Source organism: Coregonus clupeaformis, chromosome 20 (assembly GCF_020615455.1).
Source record: "Coregonus clupeaformis isolate EN_2021a chromosome 20, ASM2061545v1, whole genome shotgun sequence".
NCBI lineage: Eukaryota > Metazoa > Chordata > Actinopteri > Salmoniformes > Salmonidae > Coregonus > Coregonus clupeaformis.
The window spans coordinates 26,040,064-26,065,702 of record NC_059211.1 but is presented as its reverse complement, the minus strand read 5'-3'; the positions used below and the strand labels follow the sequence as shown (position 1 = coordinate 26,065,702).

The 25,639-nt window shown below is 44.6% G+C and overlaps 2 protein-coding genes across 2 annotated transcripts in view; both read right to left on the bottom strand.

Moving 5' to 3' along the window:
• LOC121534055 (AP-1 complex subunit mu-2) overlaps positions 1-12,002 on the bottom strand; it is a 35,585-nt gene extending 23,583 nt beyond the window's left edge. The window contains exons 1-3 of the mRNA XM_041840486.2: positions 11,723-12,002; positions 1,134-1,290; positions 84-151 (exon numbers count right to left, since the gene is read on the bottom strand). Coding sequence (XP_041696420.1) covers positions 84-151; positions 1,134-1,290; positions 11,723-11,764 — 267 coding nt within the window. The 5' untranslated portion in view covers positions 11,765-12,002. The remainder of the gene's footprint in view (positions 1-83; positions 152-1,133; positions 1,291-11,722) is intronic.
• A 2,974-nt stretch (positions 12,003-14,976) lies between these two features.
• On the bottom strand, positions 14,977-24,724 carry c20h1orf210 (chromosome 20 C1orf210 homolog). Its single transcript, XM_041840487.2, has 5 exons — positions 24,578-24,724; positions 24,095-24,150; positions 17,068-17,192; positions 16,066-16,573; positions 14,977-15,871 (listed from the first exon to the last, which is right to left on the bottom strand). Exons 3-5 carry the CDS (start codon positions 17,176-17,178, stop codon positions 15,453-15,455), a joined length of 1,038 nt encoding a protein of 345 aa, XP_041696421.1. The 5' UTR covers positions 17,179-17,192; positions 24,095-24,150; positions 24,578-24,724; the 3' UTR covers positions 14,977-15,452.
• Positions 24,725-25,639: the final 915 nt, after the last annotated feature.

The following is a 25,639-nucleotide window of genomic DNA, read 5'->3' as shown; positions in this document are numbered from 1 at the left end:
ATACAACACAACAGGATTACATTCAATTGGTTGAATACAAGCAGTATACTACAGTAGGTATTATCAGTAAAGCACAAACTCACCTCCACTATTTTGTAGAGGAAGGAGTACACCAGTGCTGCATTGGCATTCTTTTTGGTCATTGCCACCACTGAAGAATAACTTAAGAATTTACAAAAATGGTTGAACAGAAAAGTAACTGGGCCACTGCTGTTTTAAAATCTTTCAAATGGAACATTTACAGTGAGACGCACTGTTTTAACAAAACTAAAAAGTTGGTAATAGAAAACTCTGAAATGAAGTTTCAGAATCAGGCCTTAGTCAATCTGATTCTGCTAGACAACCACCACACCCATAAGTGAGACGGTTGACTCAGATGAGTTATTCACAGCATTTCCCTCTAGTTGAGAATAACACAAGATGCACAGATAGAGGACATGCAGTAGATAGCGCCACATCATCCATCTCCATGCATGCAGTAGATAGCGCCACATCATCCATCTCCATGCATGCAGTAGATAGCGCCACATCATCCATCTCCATGCATGCAGTAGATGGATGATGTGGCACCTACTGCATGCATGGAGATGGATGATGTGGGCATCTACTGCATGCATGGAGATGGATGATGTGGCGCTATCTACTGCATGCATGGAGATGGATGATGTGGCGCTATCTCCATGCATGCAGTAGATAGCGCCACATCATCCATCTCCATGCATGCAGTAGATAGCGCCACATCATCCATCTCCATGCATGCAGTAGATAGCGCCACATCATCCATCTCCATGCATGCAGTAGATAGCGCCACATCATCCATCTCCATGCATGCAGTAGATAGCGCCACATCATCCATCTCCATGCATGCAGTAGATAGCGCCACATCATCCATCTCCATGCATGCAGTAGATAGCGCCACATCATCCATCTCCATGCATGCGGTAGATAGCGCCACATCATCCATCTCCATGCATGCAGTAGATAGCGCCACATCATCCATCTCCATGCATGCAGGGAGGGTGTGAACTGTGAATTGAGAGACAGTCGTCCTGAGCATGGTAAGAGAGACAGAAGCTTGGTAACCAAGACGGCCTGACTGAGCAGTAACAGGACTTCCTGTTTGGACAGGATACGGTAGAGGTTTCTGTGTTTGATCCACAGGAAGTGGGAGGAGCCGTGTGTCACCAGGGGCGATGTGTCTGCGTCCTCCTCCATCCTCATCATGATGGGCATGAAGTGGTCGACCTCATTCATGTCCATGTTCCCCATATAGTTACGACTTATCAACACCTACAGGGAAAAGACATAACACAAAATAGGGTGAAGATTTGTAACATGTTGCCCACCCATGTAGTTATGGCATAGCAAACACCTGAAACCACATGACATGACACAGAGGGCATTGTAACACATTCATGAAATTCATTTTCAATTCAATTCAGTTCATCTTTATTTAGACAGGATGGTTCACTCGGCACTGTCGGCAGCAATTCTCACTGTTTTCCAGGTCGTCCATAGTGGCAGTTATGCAACAGAAGAAATGAAAAAAGATCAAACATGGAGCATATGTCCTTCCCCTTGTTGTGAAGGCTCAGCAGTAAGCTGTGTAAAATGTAGAGTAACCCCAAATGAAAGGAGCAGCAGCTTCTGCGGGTGGCCTCTGTTGAGAAACTCATCTGTGATCACAACACCCAATGACAGCATTGTGTCAAATATATCTCTCTCTCGCACACACTGGAGTGGCCTGAGGGAAACCTCACTCTTTCTCTCTCTCTCTCTCTCTCTCTCACACACACCACAAGATACACTAGAGTGGGCAAAAGGAAACATCTCGCACGCACACACACACGCACGCACGCACACACACACAACTTTTCATTTCAACACCAACAACAAGATGAGTCACCATTGAGAGTCGCTGAGCTGGAGCCCTCACACTCTGATAGATGAAATGCTTGAGGGATCTCACACACTGAAGCAGACCTGGGATAACTGGAGTTTTAGCTATGCTTTGTGGAAAGTAACAATTTTTCTGGAGGAACAAAGGAGGTGACCACTATTTGAATACAGATCCCCAGAAATTACTAATTTTTTTAACTATTTGAATACAGATCTCAGAAAGTAACTACACGTTTAAACTATTTGAATACAGATTTGAGAAAGCAACATCTTAAAAAAAACATTTGAATACAGATGTCAGGAAGTGACTACTTTTCTGGAACTATTGGATTGGCTGCCTTCAACTAATAATGGCAGGGCTGTATCTGGAACTGCATGTTGAAGATACAAATATAATGAATAGAGCACACACAATCTCCTATATTATTCCAATCTATCTGATAGTCATATTTGATCTACACAATACATTTCTATCTGAACATTTTGTAAACGTGTATTGCTCCAGTTGTACATAATCAAGTCAAACCAATTAACCAATTATATTTTGTACAGATAAATATAAACAAGTTGTGATGCTCAACTACTGCATGACTCTTTCAACATGCCACTGGAAAGGTAGAACGCTGCAATTCATTTTATGATTCCTGAAAATACTGCAGAGTAATTAAAATCAATTTGCAAACAGCAAGTTCGATGCTTAGAAAAAACAACTTCAAACCTATTTGTCCATCTGAGGGTAAGTGTTCTTGTTTCAAACAAACAATATACCATCTTTAAAGGGATAGTTTGTATTCTGAATGAACTCGTGATTTTCCACCTACCTTGGTTGTAGTTGATTCAAGAAGGCAGTTTGGGATATTTTGTTTCTTTTTTACACTTATTAGCCATATTTTGTTACTGTTTTGAAGCTGCAAAAGCGATCTACTCTAATGTTGAGGTGATTCCATATCCCTCACTTGTTAAAGTCTGGGCTACATTAATATTCATATCTAAGAGCCCTCCAAACCATGTATTATGATAATATATTTAGACTAACTCAACAGTTGTAGTTTTTGGTTCTTCAAATATTTGGCATCAATAAAATATATATATATATTTTTTTTCTTCAAATAACTTGCATATATTTTATTTGGATTTCATGTAATGGACATACACAAAATAGTCCAACTAGGTGAAGTGAAATGTAAAAAAATAACTTGTTTAAAAAAATAAATAACGGAAAAGTGGTGCGTGCATATGTATTCACCCCCTTTGCTATGAATCCACTAAATAAGCTCTGGTGCAACCAATTACCTTCAGAAGTCACATAATTAGTTAAATAAAGTCCACCTGTGTGCAATCTAACTGCCACATGATCTCAGTATTTAGGCACCTGTTCTGAGACGCCCCAGAATCTGCAACACCACCAAGCAATAAGACCAAGGAGCTCTCCAAACAGGTCAGGGACAAAGTTGTGGAAAAGTACAGATCAGGGTTGGGTTATAAAAAAAATATCAGAAACTTTGAACATCCCACGGAGCACCATTTTAAATCCATTATTTAAAAAATGGAAAGAATATGGCACCACAACAAACCTGCCAAGAGAGGGCTGCCCACCAAAACTCACGGACCAGGCAAGGAGGGAAAGAGACCAAAGATAACCCTGAAGGAGCTGAAAAGCTCCACAGCGGCGATTGGAGTATCTGTCCATAGGACCACTTTAAGCCGTACACTCCACAGAGCTGGGCTTTACGGAAGAGTGGCCAGAAAAAAGCCATTGCTTAAAGAAAAAAATAAGCAAACACATTTGGTGTTTGCCAAAAGGCATGTGGGAGACTCCCAAACATATGGAAGAAGGTACTCTGGTCAGATGAGACTAAAATTGAGCTTTTTGGCAATCAAGGAAAACGCTATGTCTGGCGCAAACCCAACACCTCTCATCGCCCCGAGAACACCATCCTTACAGTGAAGCATGGTGGTGGCAGCATCATGCTGTGGGGATGTTTTTCATTGGCAGGGACTGGGAAACTGGTCATAATTGAAGGAATGATGGATGGCGCTAAATACAGGGAAATTCTTGAGAGAAGGGAAACCTGTTTCAGTCTTCCAGAGATTTGAGACTGGGACAGAGGTTCACCTTTCAGCAGGACAATGACCCTAAGCATACTGCTAAAGCAACACTTGAGTGGTTTAAGGGGAAACATTTAAATGTCTTGGACTGGCCTAGTCAAAGCCCAGACCTCAATCCAATTGAGAATCTGTGGTATGACTTAAAGATTGCTGTACACCAGCGGAACCCATCCAACCTGAAGGAATTGGAGCAGTTTTGCCTTGAAGAATGGGCAAAAATCCCAGTGGCTAGATGTGCCAAGCTTATAGAGACATACCCCAAGAGACTTGCAGCTGTAATTGCTGCAAAAGGTGGCTCTACAAAGTATTGACTTTGGGGGGGGTGAATAGTTATACACGCTCAAATTTTTCTGCTTTTTTGTCTTATTTCTTGTTTGTTTCACCCCAAATAAATATTTTGCATCTTCAAAGTGGTAGACATGTTGTGTAAATCAAATGATACAACTGAGACTGCTCTTCTCTGTGTCACGGAGGCTCTCCGCACTGCTAAAGCTAACTCTCTCTCCTCTGCTCTCGTCCTTCTAGACCTATCTGCTGCCTTTGATACTGTGAACCATCAGATCCTCCTCTCCACCCTCTCTGAGTTGGGCATCTCCGGCGCGGCTCACTCTTGGATTGCGTCCTACCTGACAGGTCGCTCCTACCAGGTGGCGTGGCGAGAATCTGTCTCCGCACCACGTGCTCTCACCACTGGTGTCCCCCAGGGCTCAGTTCTAGGCCCTCTGCTATTCTCGCTATACACCAAGTCACTTGTCATATCCTCACATGGCTTCTCCTATCATTGCTACACAGACGACACACAATTAATCTTCTCCTTTCCCCCTTCTGATAACCAGGTGGCGAATCGCATCTCTGCATGTCTGGCAGACATATCAGTGTGGATGACGGATCACCACCTCAAGCTGAACCATGGCATGACGGAGCTGCTCTTCCTCCCGGGGAAGGACTGCCCGTTCCATGATCTCGCCATCACGGTTGACAACTCCGTTGTGTCCTCCTCCCAGAGTGCAAAGAGCCTTGGCGTGACCCTGGACAACACCCTGTCGTTCTCCGCTAACATCAAGGCGGTGACCCGATCCTGTAGGTTCATGCTCTACAACATTCGCAGAGTACGACCCTGCCTTACACAGGAAGCGGCACAGGTCCTAATCCAGGCACTTGTCATCTCCCGTCTGGATTACTGCAACTCGCTGTTGGCTGGGCTCCCTGCCTGTGCCATTAAACCCCTACAACTCATCCAGAACGCCGCAGCCGTCTGGTGTTCAACCTTCCCAAGTTATCTCACGTCACCCCGCTCCTCCGCACACTCCACTGGCTTCCAGTTGAAGCTCGCATCTGCTACAAGACCATGGTGCTTGCCTACGGAGCTGTGAGGGGAACGGCACCTCCGTACCTTCAGGCTCTGATCAGTCCCTACACCCAAACGAGGGCATTGCGTTCATCCACCTCTGGCCTGCTGGTCCCCCTACCTCTGCGGAAGCACAGTTTTTTTTTTTTTTTTTTCCCCACCTTTATTTAACCAGGTAAGCCAGTTGAGAACAAGTTCTCATTTACAACTGCGACCTGGCCAAGATAAAGCAAAGCAGTGCGATAAAAACAACAACACAGAGTTACATATGGGGTAAAAAACATAAAGTCAAAAATAGAACAGAAAATATATATACAGTGTGTGCAAATGTAGCAAGTTATGGAGGTAAGGCAATAAATAGGCTATAGTGCAAAATAATTACAATAGTATTAACACTGGAATGCTAGATGTGCAAGAGATTATGTGCAAATAGAGATACTGGGGTGCAAAATAGCAAAATAAATAACAATATAGGGATGAGGTAGTTGGGTGGGCTAATTTTCAGATGGGCTGTGTACAGGTGCAGTGATCGGTAAGGTGCTCTGACAACTGATGCTTAAAGTTAGTGAGGGAGATAAGAGTCTCCAGCTTCAGAGATTTTTGCAATTCGTTCCAGTCATTGGCAGCAGAGAACTGGAAGGAATGGCGGCCAAAGGAGGTGTTGGCTTTGGGAATGACCAGTGAGATATACCTGCTGGAGCGCAGACTACGGGTGGGTGCTGCTATGGTGACCAATGAGCTAAGATAAGGCGGGGATTTGCCTAGCAGTGATTTATAGATGGCCTGGAGCCAGTGGGTTTGACGACGAACATGTAGTGAGGACCAGCCAACAAGAGCGTACAGGTCACAGTGGTGGGTAGCGTATGGGGCTTTGGAGACAAAACGGATGGCACTGTGATAGACTACATCCAATTTGCTGAGTAGAGTGTTGGAGGCTATTTTGTAAATGACATCGCCGAAGTCAAGGATCGGTAGGATAGTCAGTTTTACGAGGGCATGTTTGGCAGCATGAGTGAAGGAGGCTTTGTTGCGAAATAGGAAGCCGATTCTAGATTTAACTTTGGATTGGAGATTCTTTATGTGAGTCTGGAAGGAGAGTTTACAGTCTAACCAGACACCTAGGTATTTGTAGTTGTCCACATACTCTAGGTCAGACCCGTCAAGAGTGGTGATTCTAGTCGGGTGGGCGGGTGCCAGCAGCGTTCGATTGAAAAGCATGCATTTAGTTTTACAGTCAAAACTGTTCGCTGCTCTGGCACCCCAATGGTGGAACAAGCTCCCTCACGACGCCAGGACAGCGGAGTCACTCACCACCTTCCGGAGACACTTGAAACATCACCTCTTTAAGGAATACCTGGGATAGGATAAAGTTACCCCACCCCCAAAAAAAAAAATATGATTGTAAAGTGGTTGTCCCACTGGCTATCATAAGGTGAATGCACCAATTTGTAAGTCGCTCTGGATAAGAGCGTCTGCTAAATGACGAAAATGTAAATGTAATACAAACCCCCCAAAAATCCATTTTAATTCCAGGTTGTAAGGCAACAAAATAGGAAAAATGCCAAGGGGGGTGAATACTTTCGCAAGCCACTGTATAAAGGGATGGTGGAATCCCAGTCAGACCGACAGACAGTTCACCAACGCTACCAGACTTGTAGAGGTAAATATCAGTGTTCTCAATGAATGCCATTTTGAGAGAAATAGCTTTGGAGGACATGTTTGGCTTCTGCTTAAAGTACAGTAAACTGCCATGAAGGTTCAAGGAAATTAAAAAGCTAAAATATTGTTCAAACCCATTGTCACCATCCCTTCATCAACACCTCACCCTCTGTTACTCAAACGCATGTATCAGAACAGGCCACGGCAAGTTCCTCGTTCCATGTTTAAATCCTCAGCCACTGTCTGCAGTCGTCGTGAGCTAACAAACCTCACTCCAGCCACCTTTTTTTTTTATTTAATTAAAAAACACTAATGGGGAATGTTTGCTCATCTCCTCTCCTGTATTTGATTTACTGTAGGCTAACTAAGTGCTGATGTTCCTACCTTTTTGACCGGTTTAACTGCCAGTATAAAATGTCTGCCAGTGTTGAATATTATGGTTAAAGTCTGACGCAACACTAATAATGTAGCTGTGATTCTGCAGCCGCTGATGTTGTCTTCCTCCAATCCTCACGGGCTGGTGTTCACAGATCATTTGGTCAGATTTAGATTATAAAAGGCCTGTCTCCAAGAAGCCGCTAGACATTTTCTGTGCTGGAGGCGTCTCCCTGTTGCAACTAGTAATTAAACCAGATTGACTATATCTGCGACCTCTCTTTTTATTCACCTGAAAATCCCTTTACACACTTTCTCTGCAACATTACATTTGTGTTATGCTAGCCTAGACTCCAGACATTTTTATAGGATGTTGGTCTGGTAGCATGTGACTAATATTCTGCTAACTTTAAATGTGAACCTACAGACCCACAGCAACTCCAGGAGTTAGGCAGTGCCTCCTACTGCAGTACGACAGACAGATCTGAGAGACTGCTGCAGTGATGCTGTTACCGTTTGAGATTGAACAAGAGACGTGTCTGGGAATCTGAAATCAAGCTTGGTTCACCTTCAGTCCCACTGTTGGCTGACAAATGGTAAAACACACCGTGGGACTAGCACACACACACATCCCCTTAACTAAAGGACCATTCTGCCAGGGGAAGATTGTTTGTTAACGGGACACTGGTCATTGTTAAAGAGGCATTGTTTACAATCAATATTAACTACCGTCTGTATGACCTCTAGAGGCCGATGGCACATCTCAGTTAAGATAAACAAACTAGAGATCGCACAGGGTCAGTCTCAAATGGCACCCTACACCTTATTCCTTTTGACCAGAGTCAAAAGTTGTGCACTACATAAGGAATAGGGTGCCTTTTGGGGAAGCGAGCTCAGTAGTTTGGAGGTGAACAACTATGGAGAATCTATCAAGCTACCAGAGGGTCTCCAAAATACTTTACCTTTACCTCTGAGAAGGACATGGTTTGACAATCAAGCACACATGGCAATCAAGCACACATGGCAACTAAATACTTAATCCTGAAAGCACATGCCAACATATCTATATGATCATGCTACATGACAAGCTACAGTATATATCCATCATGGTGTGTAGATCCACATATAGAGACAGCAAACTTGTACTTTAAAAGTAGTGTACACTCATCCAGAATTGCAGGTGCAAGGCATACAATGTAAAGAATACACTGCACCCTGAAATGCTCCCGCTGTTTAATTTGCTCAATAAAAGAGCTGGGGAGCATTCATCAGTGTGCTGGTGGCCATTCTTTATTTAAGTTACGAGTGTAGTCAGAGTACAAAACAAAGCAGCCATTTATCAGCATAACATTATATTTCAAAGACAGACATTGTGAAACTTTAACAGTATAGCATAAAGCTACATTCATAACATCTCACTACTACAAACAACCAGTGTGTTGATAGACTGCCTGTATACTGCCACACTAGTCTCCAAGAGACAGACAACCAGTGAAACAGCTACTTTGGAAGCATGTCTGTTTGCCCTCCAGCCAGGGCGCAGCTGTGGCCTCCAGCCAGGGAGCAGCTGTGGCCTCCAGTACAGCCCAGCCTGGGTCAGAGGTATTGGATTGCTCCCAGGGCAGAGAGTGGAGAAAGGCTTTAATCAGCACTATCAGGGATGTAGGCAGGGGCCTATGAGAGAGTAATCTATCCCCCTGACACCTTCAGGCACTGGTGGCATTTCTCTCCTTCTCAACAATATTAACACTACCATACAAATAAGGAATGTCAGGTTTGCCGTGATTAGACTATAGTCTGAGGTGCGTTCAGTTCGTCTGAACGTTTGCTACGTTGTGGAACGGTTCGTACTGAACGACATGTTTCCCCAAAACGTTATTGTAAGTCTTGAACAAACTGCGGTGGGTTTGCTCCCATTTGGTGGGTGTGGCTTGAAGCAATGAGTGACTTATTTAAAAGGGAAGTGGCCATGCTGACAGCGTCACACAACCCAACCGTTTCCGTTCAATTGAATGTTCCAGAACACAAAAACGTACAGAACGCAGCCCTGCTGTCTGAGTTGGCTTGATTAGCCAATAGTGTGTCTGACCGGGTACTCCAGACTTTTATTATAGTTTGTTTGTATGCAAACAACTCCCCATGAATAAGCCAATTAATGTAGGATATTATTGCACCTTAACTTAATGATATATTGTTGTTATCTGTTAGTCAACTACACAGTTAGACTTACAGTATGTTTATAAAGTTGCCTAATAAGACATGGGATAAATATTTGCCTGACCAGAACAAGAGAAAAGACTGTCTGGCAGGTAAAGCCTAATACTGAATAGGTATGCTGCACTTTGGTGTTGCAGAACAGGTTTGACCAAGAATGTTTCTATTCACAACACCAGAGCCATATTCATTAGGTCTTGCAACCGAAACCGTTTACTATTGAAGAACCAAACGGAACGAAACGGGGAGGTGACCTACCAGAATTGTTCCAATTGAAACTAGTTTTCATTGCAAAACTGAAATGTTTTGCAACAAGTTTGGTGTAATGAATACACCCCAGGGATGTAATCACTAGGAACCAAAAATATCAAAATTAAACGGGGAGGGACCTACCTACATTTGTCCAATAGAAAGTCTAATTTTCTGACAAATGATTGCACCCCTGCTCCACCAGGCTACACTGTAACCTGCCCTACTACGGCCCATCGTCTGCTGTGAATTGTTGTATGTATATGCGCTATAATTTGACAATAAATTATTTTCACTTTTAGAAGATGTACATATAAACCATCTCGGGTTCAAATCAAATGTTATTTGTCACATACACGTGTTTAGCAGATGTTATTGCGGGTGTAGCGAAATGCTTGTGCTTCTAGCTCCGACAGTGCAGTAATATCTAACAAGTAATATCTAACAATTTCACAACATATACCCAATACACACAAATCTAAGTAAGTAATGGAATTAAGAATATATACATATATGGACGAGCAATGACAGAGCGGCATGGACTAAGATACAGTAGAATAGTATAGAATACTGTATATACATATGAGATGAGTAATGCTGATATGTAAACATTATTAAAGTGACTAGTGTTCCATTTCTTAAAGTGGCCAGTGATTTCAATAGGCAGCAGCACAGTGGAAACTGTGTTTTTTCGAATAAATGATTGCCAAATACTTTTGAAGGATGCGGGACAAGTGATGTAATCACTGAACAAAAATATAGCCATTGAAGAGGAGTGGGACAACATTCCACAAGCCACAATCAACAGCCTGATCAACTATATGCAAAGGAGATGTGTCACGCTGCATGAAGCAAATGGTGGTCACACCAGATCCAGACTGGTTTTCTGATCCACGTTTTCTGACCAACAGATGCATATCTGTATTCTCAGTCATGTGAAATCCATAGATTAGGGCCTCATTCATTTATTTCAATTGACTGATTTCCTTGTATGAACTGTAACTCAGTAAAATCTTTGCAATTGTTGCATGTTGCGTTTATATTTTTGTTCAGTGTTTTATAAGCTCCACTCCACATTTAATTCTAAATTCCTACTGCTTGCTAAATATTTTGTTTCAACAACAAACATTTATTTGCAGGACAAGGATTGTCCTGTCTTTCAAGAATGTCTGAATTGCTACACCTCGCTTTTCTGGTTGGCTGGCAAGTTTCACCATCCAATTATTTCAGATCTAAAGGAGTGCAACTTTCACCACGGTCAATTACTGCATTCTATCCATTCTGGCTTTCGCGGGCTACCTGAGACATTAAACGTATAGGGAGGGCATACAGGCTGTCGCCAATTTATTAATGCGCAATTTGCCTAAATGAGTAATGGAAACACTTCAACCACTACATTATTTTTTTGTCGACACTAGGTCTTACCGAGGTGACGTTATTACGTCCAGCTGTTTTCATCGACACAAGAGAGTTCAATTGAAACACCTTAGCAGACAATTGTAGCATCTATTTTCTATGAGAACTTTCTAAATGTCGACAAAAAAAATCACTGGACAAGCTATTGGAAACATAGCTAGTGGCGAATTCAGAGAAATAAATACATTTAGTTATACTTGTTTTATCTTTTAATATTTACGTCATTTTACTATAGCCTGCCCTTCCGCTATCTTTCGTTTTCTTATGTGCGCTTTTAAGCATGGATTTCTTCACCACACTGGTAGATGCAGGCTGCGCTCAACGCTGTTGATCGATGCCTAGCCTCGTCATGAACCAGGCTTCCCTAAAACGGGAACGGCAACGCGAGATTGATCGATGTCAAGCTATAAACTTATCCGCCAGTCCCACGTAGACTGTCAAGTCTCAGCTTACCTTGCCTTTAAGGTCCAGGATGAAAATAGCAGACGCCGACATCCTGATAAACTAACAGTGCAAAATTATATTAATGTTTGACGTGTAATATCCCTTAAAACATTATATTCAGTGAATCTCCCATCTCTCGCTCTGTTGTCTAATCCACGCCACGGCTCTTTTCCGGGTAGTATTTCGTCGTCAGACCTGTCGAGCAGCTTTCAACCCAACAGAGCATGCTAAACCAATCCACGGTGTGAACATTCTGTGAGCGAGTCTCTACATCAAAGAATATGTCTACATATGATATCGATTCTCTTCTACTCTGCTTAAGTTCTGCATAGGCTACTATCAGGAGTGTTTGTCTATTGTACTATATAAAGCAGGGGTGTCAAACGTCCGGCCCGCAAACGGGTTTAATCCGGCCCGCGAGATGATAAAAAAAAATATATATATATTTTTTTGTAAAGTATAAAAATGCGCTGCAATTTTTCAATAAAATAAACTGCTGTTCCAATTGCGTCCACTGGATGGCGCAATAGCAATTGTGTTAAGCAAGCAAACTGTTTATACCGGGGCAGAGCAAGTAGGTCAAGCACGTGCAGCCAATGAGCTACTTTGTTTTGCCCGCGATATTTATTACGGCTTCTACTTTTAACATTATGTGCTTTGGCACCCTCATTGCCCCAATATGTCTCTGTCAAAAAAGAGAAAAGTGGACGCAGAGTGCAGAGTGTTCCAAGAAAAATGGTCATCCTATTTATTCACGGAATTGAATGGGAAAGCTGTATGTTTGGTGTGTTCAGAGCATGTTGCAGTGCTGAAAGAATATAACCTTCGTCGCCACTATGTGAGTCTTCATGCCGACAAATATGACAACTTTCAAGGACAGCGGAGATGAGAGAAGGTGAATGAACTGTTGGCGGGTCTGAAGAAACAGCAGTCTGTGTTTACTCACAGCCGAGACATCAGTGACGCTGCAGTGAAAGCTAGCTACCTCATTGCTAATGAAATCGCAGTGGCTTTAAAACCATTTAGTGAGGGTGAATTTGTAAAAACATGCATGATGAAGGCAGCGGAGATTGTGTGCCCTGAAAAGCGGCAGGCTTTTGCAAATATCAGCCTGACAAGAAACACAGTTGCAGACAGGATTTCCGATCTTTCAGTGGATTTGGACAGCCAGTTGAAGGAAAAAGTAAAGTCATTTATTGCGTTTCGGTTGCAATTGATGAAAGCACGGACATTACAGATGTTGCACAACTGGCCATTTTCATCCGTGAGTTGATGACACATTGACCGTCACCGAGGAGTTCGTGGAGTTGGTGCCGATGACAGATACAACGACAGCAGCTGATATTTTTACCGCACTTCGTCGGTAAGCGCTGGACAGGGTCGGAGTGGACTGGTCCCGCGCTGTCAGCCTGGCTACAGATGGTGCGCCCTCAATGATCGGGGAAAAAAGCAGGCGTTGTGACAAAGTTCCAGAGAGAAAGTGCAATCTGCAAATGGAGGACGTGATTTTTGACTTTTCACTGTATTTTGCACCAGGAGGCTTTGTGTTGCAAGTCATTAAAGATGGATAACGTCATGAAGGTGGTCATCCAAACTGTTAATTTCATCCGATCCAGAAGCCTGAATCACCGTCAGTTTGACAGCCTTCTCAGAGAGAAAGACCACATCTATGGCCTGCCATACCACACTGAGGTAAGATGGTTAAGCCGAGGTGCTGTGCTGAGGCGTTTCTTTGATTTACGAGAAGAAATTGAACAGTTCATGGAAGAAAAGGGCAAACCAGTGTTAGAATTTCATTCCGCAGAATGGATGCAGGACCTTGCATTTATGGTGGATGTTACAGAGCACCTGAATAACTTGAACAAACAGCTGCAAGGGCGCAACAAAGTTGTCACGCAGTATTATGACAGCATACGTTCTTTCAAGTTGAAGCTGTCATTGTGGGAGACGCAACTTGCCGGTGGTGATGCAGCTCACTTCCCCTGTCTGAAAAATGTGTGCGCGACCCAACATGTGGCAGACATGAAGCGGTTCAAAGATAAAATAACGGGACTGTTACGGGAGTTTGAGCAACGCTTTCAGATTTATGTTTATATGTTTTTATGTTGATGTGCTATTGTTTTTAATTTATTTTATTTTATTTGTATATTTAACCTATTATTGACTCTGTGGTTCTTGCACTTGTTTGGGGAACAGGATTTCATTATTTGTATCTACATTTCTGACTGAGAAATGACACCCTGATATAGTTCTGTGATCTGTGATATACTTCTGTGAATCACTGAGGCATTGTGTGTTTGTGTGTTCTTTGTCCTCAGAACTTTCAAATAACTTGAGGTGTTTTATGATTAATAGTGATGTTGTGCTTTTGGACACTGTCCTCAGGCTCCAGCTTTATGTTTATATGTTTTTATGTTGATGTGCTATTGTTTTTAATTGTTTTTATTTTATTTGTATATTTAACCTATTCTTGACTCTGTGGTTCTTGCACTTGTTTGGGGAACAGGATTTCATTATTTTTATCTACATTTCTGCCTGAGAAATGACACCCTGATATAGTTCTGTGATCTGTGATATACTTCTGTGAATCACTGAGGCATTGTGTGTTTGTGTGTTCTTTGTCCTCAGAACTTTCAAATAACTTGAGGTGTTTTATGATTAATAGTGATGTTGTGCTTTTGGACACTGTCCTCAGGCTCCAGCTTTATGTTTATATGTTTTTATGTTGATGTGCTATTGTTTTTAATTGATTTTATTTTATTTGTATATTTAACCTATTCTTGACTCTGTGGTTCTTGCACTTGTTTGGGGAACAGGATTTCATTATTTTTATCTACATTTCTGCCTGAGAAATGACACCCTGATATAGTTCTGTGATCTGTGAAACAGTTCTGTTAATCACTGAGGCATTGTGTGTTTGTGTGTTCTTTTTCTTTAGAATTTTCAAATAAACTTGACGTGTTTTATGATTAATAGTGATGTTGTGCTTGTACTATTTTGGACACACTGTCCTCAGGCTCCAGCTTTATGTTGTATGTTGATCGTATTAAAACAAAGAAAACAATCTGAAGTTGTTGTTTTTAAGTTATATATATATATATACCATGATTTTTCCGGTCCGGCCCACTTGGGAATAGATTTTCCTCCATGTGGCCCCTGAGCTAAAATGAGTTTGACACCCCTGATATGAAGCATTGCTATACATGATTATAGATCGATGCATATGCCTAACTGTGTTTCAAAATAATTTGATGCAGGTGTGCTTTTGAATTTTAAAACGTTTTATTTTATCTACAAATGTAATAAAACGGAGTGCAGGCACACCCAAATAACATCACATTAATTGGTAAAAGTGTGTTGGAACTTAAAAAAGCTAACTAAAATACAAATTGATTGATTAATTGACCCACTTTGAATAATAATTTTCTAACATATTTATATCAAAGTCCATACAAACAGTCAGCCCAATTTTGAAATCCATTGAAAGACACAGCCAAAGGTGCCCTATTGCAGAGCTAAATTTAGTTATTGCTATTGACAGTTTTGTATTCATCTGTCTCTGTGACTGTTTTTTCCCTCCAAAGATGATGGAGATAGACATGCTTATATTTAATATCTGATTTGGCCCCAATCAGTGTCCAAATAGCCTAGTGACCTCACTCTCGCTCTCTCTCCATTCTATCTCTCTCTCGCTTTCCTCTCTTTCTCTCCCCTCCCTTTCCACCTTCTCCCTTTCTTCCTAGCCAATGGTAAATTCCGTCCCATCCTCTTCCTCCTCTTCCACCAGTTCAAGTGCCCTCTTAGCCCTCTCCCTCTCGCTGGCTTGTATGTAGTTATCCTCTATGAAGCCATCATCATCATCATCTTCCTCATCCTCCATGTCCATCTCTCCCTGGGGGACAGCAGCAGGGTGGGGGCTCTGTGCCTGTCCCCCATGGTTGTGCATGGAGAAGCCCACCTCCAGGCTGTTGGGGTCACACTGGCTGGCTGTGTCCTGCTCGGTCAGACGGGTGTGTTGGTAGCTGGCTAGGTAGCGGTGGACCAGATGGCATTTGGCCAGGCTGGCGATGAGGAGGGAGAGGGAGATGGCCGTCACCAGGACTGCCACCAAGTATTGCCATCTGTGTGAGGGGCGGCTCTGACCAGGTGACTCTGTGCCTGTTAGGTGAGAGGGGAATAGGTTTTACATTTCAAGTCATTATTATGAATTACATCACAGCTAAAACAGCCAAGACCGCTTGAGTAAGCATCAAATAATTCTATGACAGCTGATAATTCTATGATATATCTTAAGTACATCATTTATAAATGAGGTGATATGAGGCAGAAGTCAATTGTTATGAGATCCTTACCATTAGCTGTAGTCATTGCGTTAGTTGGAGTTTTGGTGGGATGTTCAGTGTCATTTGTCAACAGTTTTCTATGAAATGGTCTTCTGATTCCTGTCGACAAATCATCAGAGCTACGCTCAAGCTCTTGGTTCCCATGGAGATCCAGGAAGGATATAGTTACTATATCTCGAGTGGAGACAGACAGGGGGACTTGCAGTCTGTTGTTCCCCAAAAACAGCTTCCCTAACCTGGGTAAACCCTGCAGAGCTCCAGCCTCTATGGAGGTCAGTTGGCAGCTACTGAGGTCTAGTATTTGCAGGGAGGGGAGGCTGCAGAGGTTGTCTTTCCCCAGCAGAGGGAGGTAGTTGCCTGAGAGATTGAGGGTAACCAGATGATCCAACCTCTGTAGTTGTCTGAGGTGTTGAGGGTTAGTTAAGTTGAGGTGGTTCTGGGAGAGGTCCAGTGTGGTTGCATTGTCCCATATCTCTGGAATATGGGCCAGTTTCCTCCAACTGCAGTTAAATGATGCCTTGGGGAAGAGATGAACAAGATTGGTCAAGCCAACCCTTCCCATTTTGCGGTTGCCATTTAGCAAGAATCAAGAAGTGTTTAAAACAAACTTTATGATTTTCGAAAGTATCTCCCTAAAGCCACTATATTGGTGAATTAAAAGGGAATTATAAAAAACTGGTGTTTAATTAATTAGGAGTCTTTGCAACTGTGCTGATAAATAAATATTCCATGTAAATTTAAAACGAAAGATAAAGAAAACCATCTAATATTTAACAAATCAAGCTGTGAACAACAAATCGATTCGCTCAAAGAGAGCCCCAATCTTGACATAATTCTTATGTTGATATCCTGTAACGAATCAGACTTGACTCCCAGAGGTAACATTATCTTATGATCAACAACCAGGAAAAGTGTCTCAAACAGGAAATTCCCCGTAGTCGCTTCCTCACGTGACTGCTTGGAACTGAACAAAGGGAAGAAAAAGAGAAGAAAGCTGTGTGTCTTTCTTACCGTGCCAGTATTGACATTACACGGGCCAACAGTGCGACTGTGAAGCGTGTTCCCGCTAACTGTTCCCCAGAAACACAAAACCACACACAGGCCATGGCCCCAGGACCCCATGGTTCCCCCGCTTCCTGTAGGAATCACAGATGGACAGACAACTGCATTGAGAAATAATAACCAGATAACTAGAACCGCATTGAGAAATAATAACCAGATAACTAGAACTGCATTGAGAAATAATAACTAGAACTGCATTGAGACAAGTGTTTTAATTAATACTTTACATGCTATCCTCTGGGAATTCATTCTACATCTTGTTTTATACTTTTATAACCCAAAATAAATTCAATGTAATTCACTATTGTCACGCCCTGTCACGATCGTCGTATGGAGTAGACCAAGGCGCAGCGTGATGACCGAACATATTGAATCTTTATTATCTATAGTGACAATATACACAACAAAACAACAAAACGAAACGTGCAGTCCTACGGTTTAATATAACCAACAAGGAACAAACCAAAACGGAAACAAGATCCCACAAACACAAAGGGAAAACAGACAGTTTAAATATGGCTCCCAATCAGAGACAACCAACAACAGCTGACACTCGTTGCCTCTGATTGGGAGCCACTCTGGCCAACATAGAAATAGCACAACTAGAACTCCCGACATAGAAACACAACACATAGAATGAACACACCCTGGCTCAACATATAGAGTCCCAGAGCCAGGGTGTGACAGTACCCCCCCCTAAAGGCGCGGACTGCGACCGCGCCTCAACTAGAACCAAACAGGGGGGGGCTGGGTGGGCATTCCTCCTCGGCGGCGGTTCTGGCTCCGGGCTTGCCCACCACCCTCCAATAATCCCCCATAGCGCCCCTGGTCCGATCTGGCCCCGCTGGCTGGAGCTGAACTGGACATAGTAGAGCGGATAGCTTCAGCTCCGGTGTGGAGCAGCCGACCGGTACCTGATCAGGCACCGGTGACCCAGGCACGGGTTGTGCCGGACTGACGCGCGCACCCCTGGCTTGGTGCGTGGAGCAGGAACGGACCGGACCGGGCTGACGATCGCACCCCTGGCTTGGTGCGTGGAGCAGCAACTGGCCGGACGGGCTGACGTATACGCACCCCTGGCTTGGTGCGTGGAGCAGGAATGGGCCTTACCAGGCTGACGACGCGCACCCCTGGCTTGGTGCGTGGAGCAGGAACGGACCGGACCGGGCTGACGATGCGCACCCCTGGCTTGGTGCGTGGAGCAGCAACAGGCCGGACCGGGCTGATGATACGCACCCCTGGCTTGGTGCGTGGAGCAGGAATGGGCCTTACCAGGCTGACGACGCGCACCCCTGGCTTGGTGCGTGGAGCAGGAACGGACCGGACCGGGCTGACGATGCGCACCCCTGGCTTGGTGCGTGGAGCAGCAACGGGCCGGACCGGGCTGACGATACGCACCCCTGGCTTGGTGCGTGGAGCAGCAACGGGCCTTACCAGACTGACGTCTCGCACCCCTGGCTTGGTGCGAGTGGCAGGAACAGGCCTTACCGGGCTGACGTCTCGCACCCCTGGCTTGGTGCGAGTGGCAGGAACAGGCCTTACCAGGCTGACGTCTCGCACCCCTGGCTTGGTGCGAGTGGCAGGAACAGGCCTTACCAGGCTGACGTCTCGCACCCCTGGCTTGGTGCGAGTGGCAGGAACAGGCCGGGCCGGGCTGGCGACGCGCACCGTAGACTTGGTGCGAGTAGCAGGAACAGGCCGGGCCGGGCTGGCGACGCGCACCGTAGGCTTGGTGCGAGGGGCAGGAACAGGCCGGGCCGGGCTGGCGACGCACACCGTAGGCTTGGTGCGAGGGGCAGGAACAGGCCGGGCCGGGCTGGCGACGCGCACCGTAGACTTGGTGCGAGTAGCAGGAACAGGCCGGGCCGGGCTGGCGACGCGCACCGTAGGCTTGGTGCGAGGGGCAGGAACAGGCCGGGCCGGGCTGGCGACGCACACCGTAGGCTTGGTGCGAGGGGCAGGAACAGGCCGGGCCGGGCTGGCGACGCACACCGTAGGCTTGGTGCGAGGGGCAGGAACAGGCCGGGCCGGGCTGGCGACGCGCACCGTAGGCTTGGTGCGAGGGGCAGGAACAGGCCGGGCCGGGCTGGCGACGCGCACCGTACACTTGGTGCGAGGGGCAGGAACAGGCCGGACCGTACTGGGGACACACACCACTGGCTCTACACCGGGATCTGGAACAGGCCGGACCGGACTGGTAACACACCCCAGTACCTCTCGCCGTGCCTCTACACCTTCCTTCCCTTCCTTGACCAGTGACCCCCGTAACCTGGTGGCCTTCTGAATTCGCCCCTTGTCTGCCTCCGTCAGCCCCGTCGTCCATGCCCTGTGCCCCCCCCTAATTTTTTTTTGGGGTTGCCTCTCGTCCGTCCGACGACGACACTGATTACGCCGTTGCTCCTCTCTCTGTCGCGCTTCTACCGTCTCACTCCATGGCCGGCGATCCATCCCGGCCAGGATTTCCTCCCAGGTCCAGGACCCCTGCCCGTCCAAGATCTTCTCCCACGTCCAGGCTGCCTGCTCCTGGACACGCTGCTTGGTCCTGGTATGGTGGGATCTTCTGTCTTTATCGTCGTATGGAGTAGACCAAGGCGCAGCGTGATGACCGAACATATTGAATCTTTATTATCTATAGTGATAATATACACAACAAAACAACAAAACGAAATGTGCAGTCCTACGGTTTAATATAACCAACAAGGAACAAACCAAAACGGAAACAAGATCCCACAAACACAAAGGGAAAACAGACAGTTTAAATATGGCTCCCAATCAGAGACAACCAACAACAGCTGACACTCGTTGCCTCTGATTGGGAGCCACTCAGGCCAACATAGAAATAGCACAACTAGAACTCCCGACATAGAAACACAACACATAGAATGAACACACCCTGGCTCAACATATAGAGTCCCAGAGCCAGGGTGTGACACGCCCTGGCTCTGGGGACACTGTTATGTTGAGCCAGGGTGTGTAGATCTATGTGTTTTGTTTCTATGGTGTAAATTCTATGGGTGCTATTTCTATGTTGGCCAGAGTGGCTCCCAATCAGAGGCAACGAGTGTCAGTTGTTGCTGGTTGTCTCTGATTGGGAGCCATATTTAAACAGTCTGTTTTCCATTCGTGTTTGTGGGATCTTGTTCAAGTTGGTTTGTGTTTGACCGTAGACTGTCACGTTATCGTTTTTGTTGTTTTGGTCGTGTTCGCTAAATAAAGAGTATGTTCGTCTGCAACGCTGCGCCTTGGTCCTCATCTCTTACCGACGATCGTGACAACTATGACCTGACTTATCAGTCATATAGGGCATATGACCTTACTGACATAGGCCCCCCACAAGGTATAGCTATGTGACCTGTCCAGGAAAAACTACTGGCCCTAAAACACACCAGAATCGGGTTGAGACATAAACCATTTTTTTGACATAACTGAAACCAGTGACCTCTGCTCTTCTGTAAGCAAATTTGCTAAACTTACATTTGTTTGCATGCAGTGTTGACTCGTGATGTTATATACAGATCCGCTGACTCATTGCACATTCAGAAGATGTCTATTGGCACGTTCTCACAAATACAAAAGTACCAGTTTAGTGTTTAGTCATAGACTGAAGAGCTCTTTCACACACTTTAACAATAGCTTTTGTTCTGCAGATTGCTCTTATGTTGTTCTTCTCAGATCTTTGACTGTATCTTTCTCCTTCTTTGTTTTTTCATCAGAGCCCGGCCTGTTTGCAGAGTCCTCTTGGCACCAGAATGATTTTTCACAGAGGAGGCCTACTGGCTGGTCGCTTTGCCATTAGGCCTCTTCCCCTCTCCTCCTTCTGCTATTCAGCTCAGCATGGTTGGCTGTAAAGCCCAGAGTGGGGATCTCTTTTATCTCTTGCTGTCCTCGCACAGTAAAGCCACAACAACAACAACAACAACAACATGCCTGGGAGCTATGGGAACCCCAAGAGCCCACGAGGCTGTGTGTGTAGTAGCCCACTGGGCACAGACGTCAGTTCAAAGTCTAGTTTTCATTTACATTTGGTTGAGTTGTCAACTAACCTGAATTCAACGTAAAATCAACAAAACATTTCACCATGTCATTGGATTTAGGTTAAAAGATGGGTGAAAAAAAAGAAGAAATTCCCTTACGTGGATAACGTTTTTCAAATCCAATCAGTTTTTCACATTGATTCAACGTCATCACATTGAATGTTTTGGTTGAAATGACGTGGAAACAATGTTGATTCAACCCGTTTTTGCCCTGTGTGTGTGTGTGCTTTATGTTTAAGGGTAGGCTTTGAAAGTAGTTCCAAGGGGCTCCTTGACCAGCCCGCCTCCACACTCCCAGCACAATTCCACGTCTTGCTGTTCTGTAATGGGTTGCCCAGGTCCTGTCCCCCTCTTCCCTCTCCTTCCCCACTCCACGCTCTCCTCTCTGGGTACGGAAGTGACACACACAGCCGTCCTTCGTCTGACCTCCTGGTGACACTGTGGTGAGGTGAGCAAGCCTTCCTCCCCCACAGTCCTCATCCATGGTGCCAGATATATATTTTTGTCATTGGTTTCAGATAATATTTTGCGTGGGAGCTAAGTGATGCCATTGTTTGTCAAGAATAAAGGATATGATTTGATCATACAGGGATTTGAAAAACAGCTGACAGAGAGGGAGGTTGTTTATGAGGCAGATGTTTTAGACACATGCAATGGATACAGGGAGCCTGCTACTCAGGATAGGGTGGTATACTTAAGCAATAAGGCACGAGGGGGTGTGGTAATGGCCAATATACCACGGCTAAGGGCTGTTCTTATGCACGACGCAAAGCGGAGTGCCTGGATACAGCCCTTAGCCGTGGTATATTGGCCACATATCACAAACCTCTGAGGTGCCTTATTGCTATTATAAACTGGTTACCAACATAATTAGAGCAGTAAAAACGGTCTGATATACCACGGCTGTCAGCCAATCAGCATTCAGGGCTCGAACCACCCAGTTGATAATTAAAAATAGATGTCTATATTTACATTTTTAGCAGACGCTCTTATCCAGAGCGACTTACAGGAGCAATTAGGGTTAGGTGCCACATCGACAGATTTTTCACCTAGTCGGCTCGGGATTAGAACCAGCAACCTTTCGGTTACTGACACAACGCTCTTACCCACTAAGCTACCTGCCACCCCAGGTATGTAAGGTCTTCTCTAAGTACTTCTTTACTTTTAAACCCTCTAGAGTCGATGTCCGTACCCCCGTGGAAATCAAATTAGCATAATAGAAAATCCCCATAACAATCCGTCAGTTTAAGCTAGAGATATTTGTATGCGTCTCAATCCGCCACATCTGCTGATGTCGCACTTCTGCATCTGCGGTGAAAGGTGACAGAGCTAGAGCAGTGTTTGTCAGACCATGAAACATCCCGAAAGTCGGTCTTCTCACAAAACCGTCTGTAGCGTCCGAACGGTTTGGCCTACAAACTATTATGACCCCTCGATGGAAAGATGAGACTCTCACATACATGATGGGACCACCGAGTGCTGACGCGCGTAGCACGTGAAAATCGTCTGTCCTCGGTTGCAACATTCACTACCGAGTTCCAAACTGCCTATGAAAGCAATGTCAGCACAATAACTGTTCTTTGGGAGCTTCATGAAATGGGTTTCCATGGCCGAGCAGCCGCACACAAGCCTAAGATCACCATGCGCAATGCCAAGCGTCTGCTGGAGTGGTGTAAAGCTCACCGCCATTGGACTCTGGAGCAGTGGAAACGCGTTCTCTGGAGTGATGAATCACGCTTCACCATCTGGCAGTCAGATGGACTAATCTGGGTTTGGCGGATGCCAGGAGAACGCTACCTGCCCCAATGCATAGTGCCAAATGTAAAGTATGGTGGAGAAGGAATAATGGTCTGGGGCTGTTTTTCATGGTTCTGGCTAGGCCCATTAGTTCCAGTGAAGGGAAATCTTAACACTACAGCATGCAATGACATGCTAGTCTATTCTGTGCTTCCAACTTTGTGGCAACAGTTTGGGGAAGGCCCTTTCCTGTTTCAGCATGACAATGCCCCCGTTCACAAAGTGAGGTCCATACAGAAATACAGAAATGGTTTGTCGAGATCGGTGTGGAAGAACTTGACTGGCCTGCACAGAGCCCTGACCTCAACCCCATCGAACACCTTTGGCGATGAATTGGAACGCCGACTGCGACCCAGGCCTAATCGCCCAACATCAGTGTCCGACCTCACTAATGCTCTTGTGGCTGAATGGAAGCAAGTCCCCGCAGCAATGTCCCAACATCTAGTGGAAAGCCTTCCCAGAAGAGTGGAGGCTGTTATAGCAGCAAAGGGGGGACCAACTCCATATTAACGCCCATGTTCTTGGAATGAGATGTTCGACGAGCAGGTGTCCACATACGTTTGGTCATGTAGTGTTTATATATGGAGACTGTTTCATGACAAAAACAAGATTTAAAATACATGTAAACATTTAATAAAATGTTTCCTGATATCTCTCAGATATAGGACAGAAACTTCAGAACAAGCTTCCTTTTGATTTTTGGGGAGACTGTTGTTCCATGTAGTGAATCTGTTATTCAATGCGTTTGTATGGGCTAATAGCAGTAAGGCCAAATAAACATTTTCTTCACATAATGTTTTCATATAAAAAATAATAATAATACTTCAAGGGGTCTTAAAATTCCAAATCCAATAGCTAAATGATCCTTCTTAAAACAATTCCATATAGCTTAGTAGAACCCTCCCCTGGTTTAGACAGGGCTTAGACTGTTATGGGTTAATGAGTTTCACATCTGTAGCTCTGTTAATCCCACTAAATCATCAACAAAGCAACTGGCAATAGGCACAATCCTTTCTAACATTTTGCTCAAAGGTCTACACAGTGTCAGCAATAAAACCAAGCAAATTCTACAAACAAATACACCGGAAACTATTATCTTTAGCTTTAGAGGTTAGTGGGATAGAAGAATAATGCATTTGACAGACCTTTAGCTTCCTGTGTCTCCTTGGTAATGTTACTGGACTTCACCACATCATCCTCCCTGAATGAACAATGGTTTACATTATTATCAAGACGCTGGCTAAAAAGTCAGCTGATGTCAAAGGTTTAGCCTTATTTTGATCAAAACAGCAAGCGGCGGGTATCAACATGTGGGCATGGCGGCGCAGCATGCATCTAATTTATGTATCAATTTCTCTCTCATTCATCCACTTTCATGTTATTATATCTCGTAACAGCCGTCAACATAATTACTGATATACTGTAATGGAGATTGATCAAAAGGTTGTTTGCATTTGGTTATTATACTAGTATGTTATAGAAATATACCAACATATTGTATTACTGTAACCACAGTACTTAAGGATCAATAGGAGAATCAGGGACGTCATATGATCTCAATGTTGACAAATGGAAACAGCCCAAAAGGTTAACATTTGGAGAAAGTCCACTCATTAGAAGTGTCCTACCTGGCCAGCCTGGTCTGTATGTCCCTGAAACCCGGGTAATAATATGTCCTCTTCCTTATAACTCACATTAATTCAGCATTGTCACTGTAAGTTAGTTTTTTGCCTTTGCTATAAAATGGAGGCATGTTGAGCAAAGGTTGAAAGGTTCACCTCAATCGTGTTATGAAGGACTTAAGTTAATGAGTAACTTTGTTATTGCATACAGTAGGTGCGCTCACCTCTCCTTCATACTTTCCCTTGCCTTTATCCAATGGTACTACACTAGACCTGGTCAGAGTCAATAGTCAATTCAATAAGAACAAGGTGGTTGCTATACAATTACATGCTTTGTCCTTCCTTATGTCAGAATGTTTATATACAATAGTTGTCAGTATTCCACAGAACCCATGTTATTTACACGTCTTTACACATTACATAAGCCTACTTTTATACGAACATAGTCTATCCACAGTCAGGGTATGATATAGCACGGACGGTACTGCACATTTAAAAAAGCACACTCAGGATACCCCACAGACACACCTTGCTTTGTTCTTATAGAACCACTATCTCTCAAAACGTCTGGATCTGAGAGAGGGGAAACAGACAAGATACATGTGAAGCAATTTTTTTGTTTAGTTAAGATGTTTGGGCCTTGAGGGAGAGAGAGCAGCAGTCTGCAACCCTGGAAGGAAAAGAGGGGTGATTCAGAAAACAATAGGGCCACATCCTGCCCTACTCCCTGCGCCGAACCTGCAGCATGCACTCCACGCCTCCAACCCTCTGGTGCTTCTAGCACGTTCCTAAGAGGCCTCGGCTCATGTTAGGGCAGGTAGACTGCAGGACAACAGGGTCATATTAATTAGGCTCCAAACGGAGGGACTACCTGAATTGGTCTAATAAGAAATGCTTCCTTTTGTCTTCTATTGCAAAACGTTTTGCTAGTGTGCCCTAAAGAACATGACCCTGCAAACTGGCCACTCAGCAGTGAAGGAGTTGTGGGGTTTCCCACCCATATCTCCAGGGGCTCCTGCTGTATATCCCAGTGGTATGGTAGTTGAGGTCAGTGGTCAAGCTCCTTCT

Bases quoted from the DNA above. Each gene is read 5' to 3' on its own strand.
- c20h1orf210 (XM_041840487.2), bottom strand. From the start codon at position 17,178: ATGGGGTCCTGGGGCCATGGCCTGTGTGTGGTTTTGTGTTTCTGGGGA. The intron at 16,574-17,067 runs GTAAGAAAGACA...CTCTTCCCCAAG, and splicing joins GTAATGTCAATACTGGCACG to GCATCATTTAACTGCAGTTG. The intron at 15,872-16,065 runs GTAAGGATCTCA...CTCACCTAACAG, and splicing joins CGCAATGACTACAGCTAATG to GCACAGAGTCACCTGGTCAG.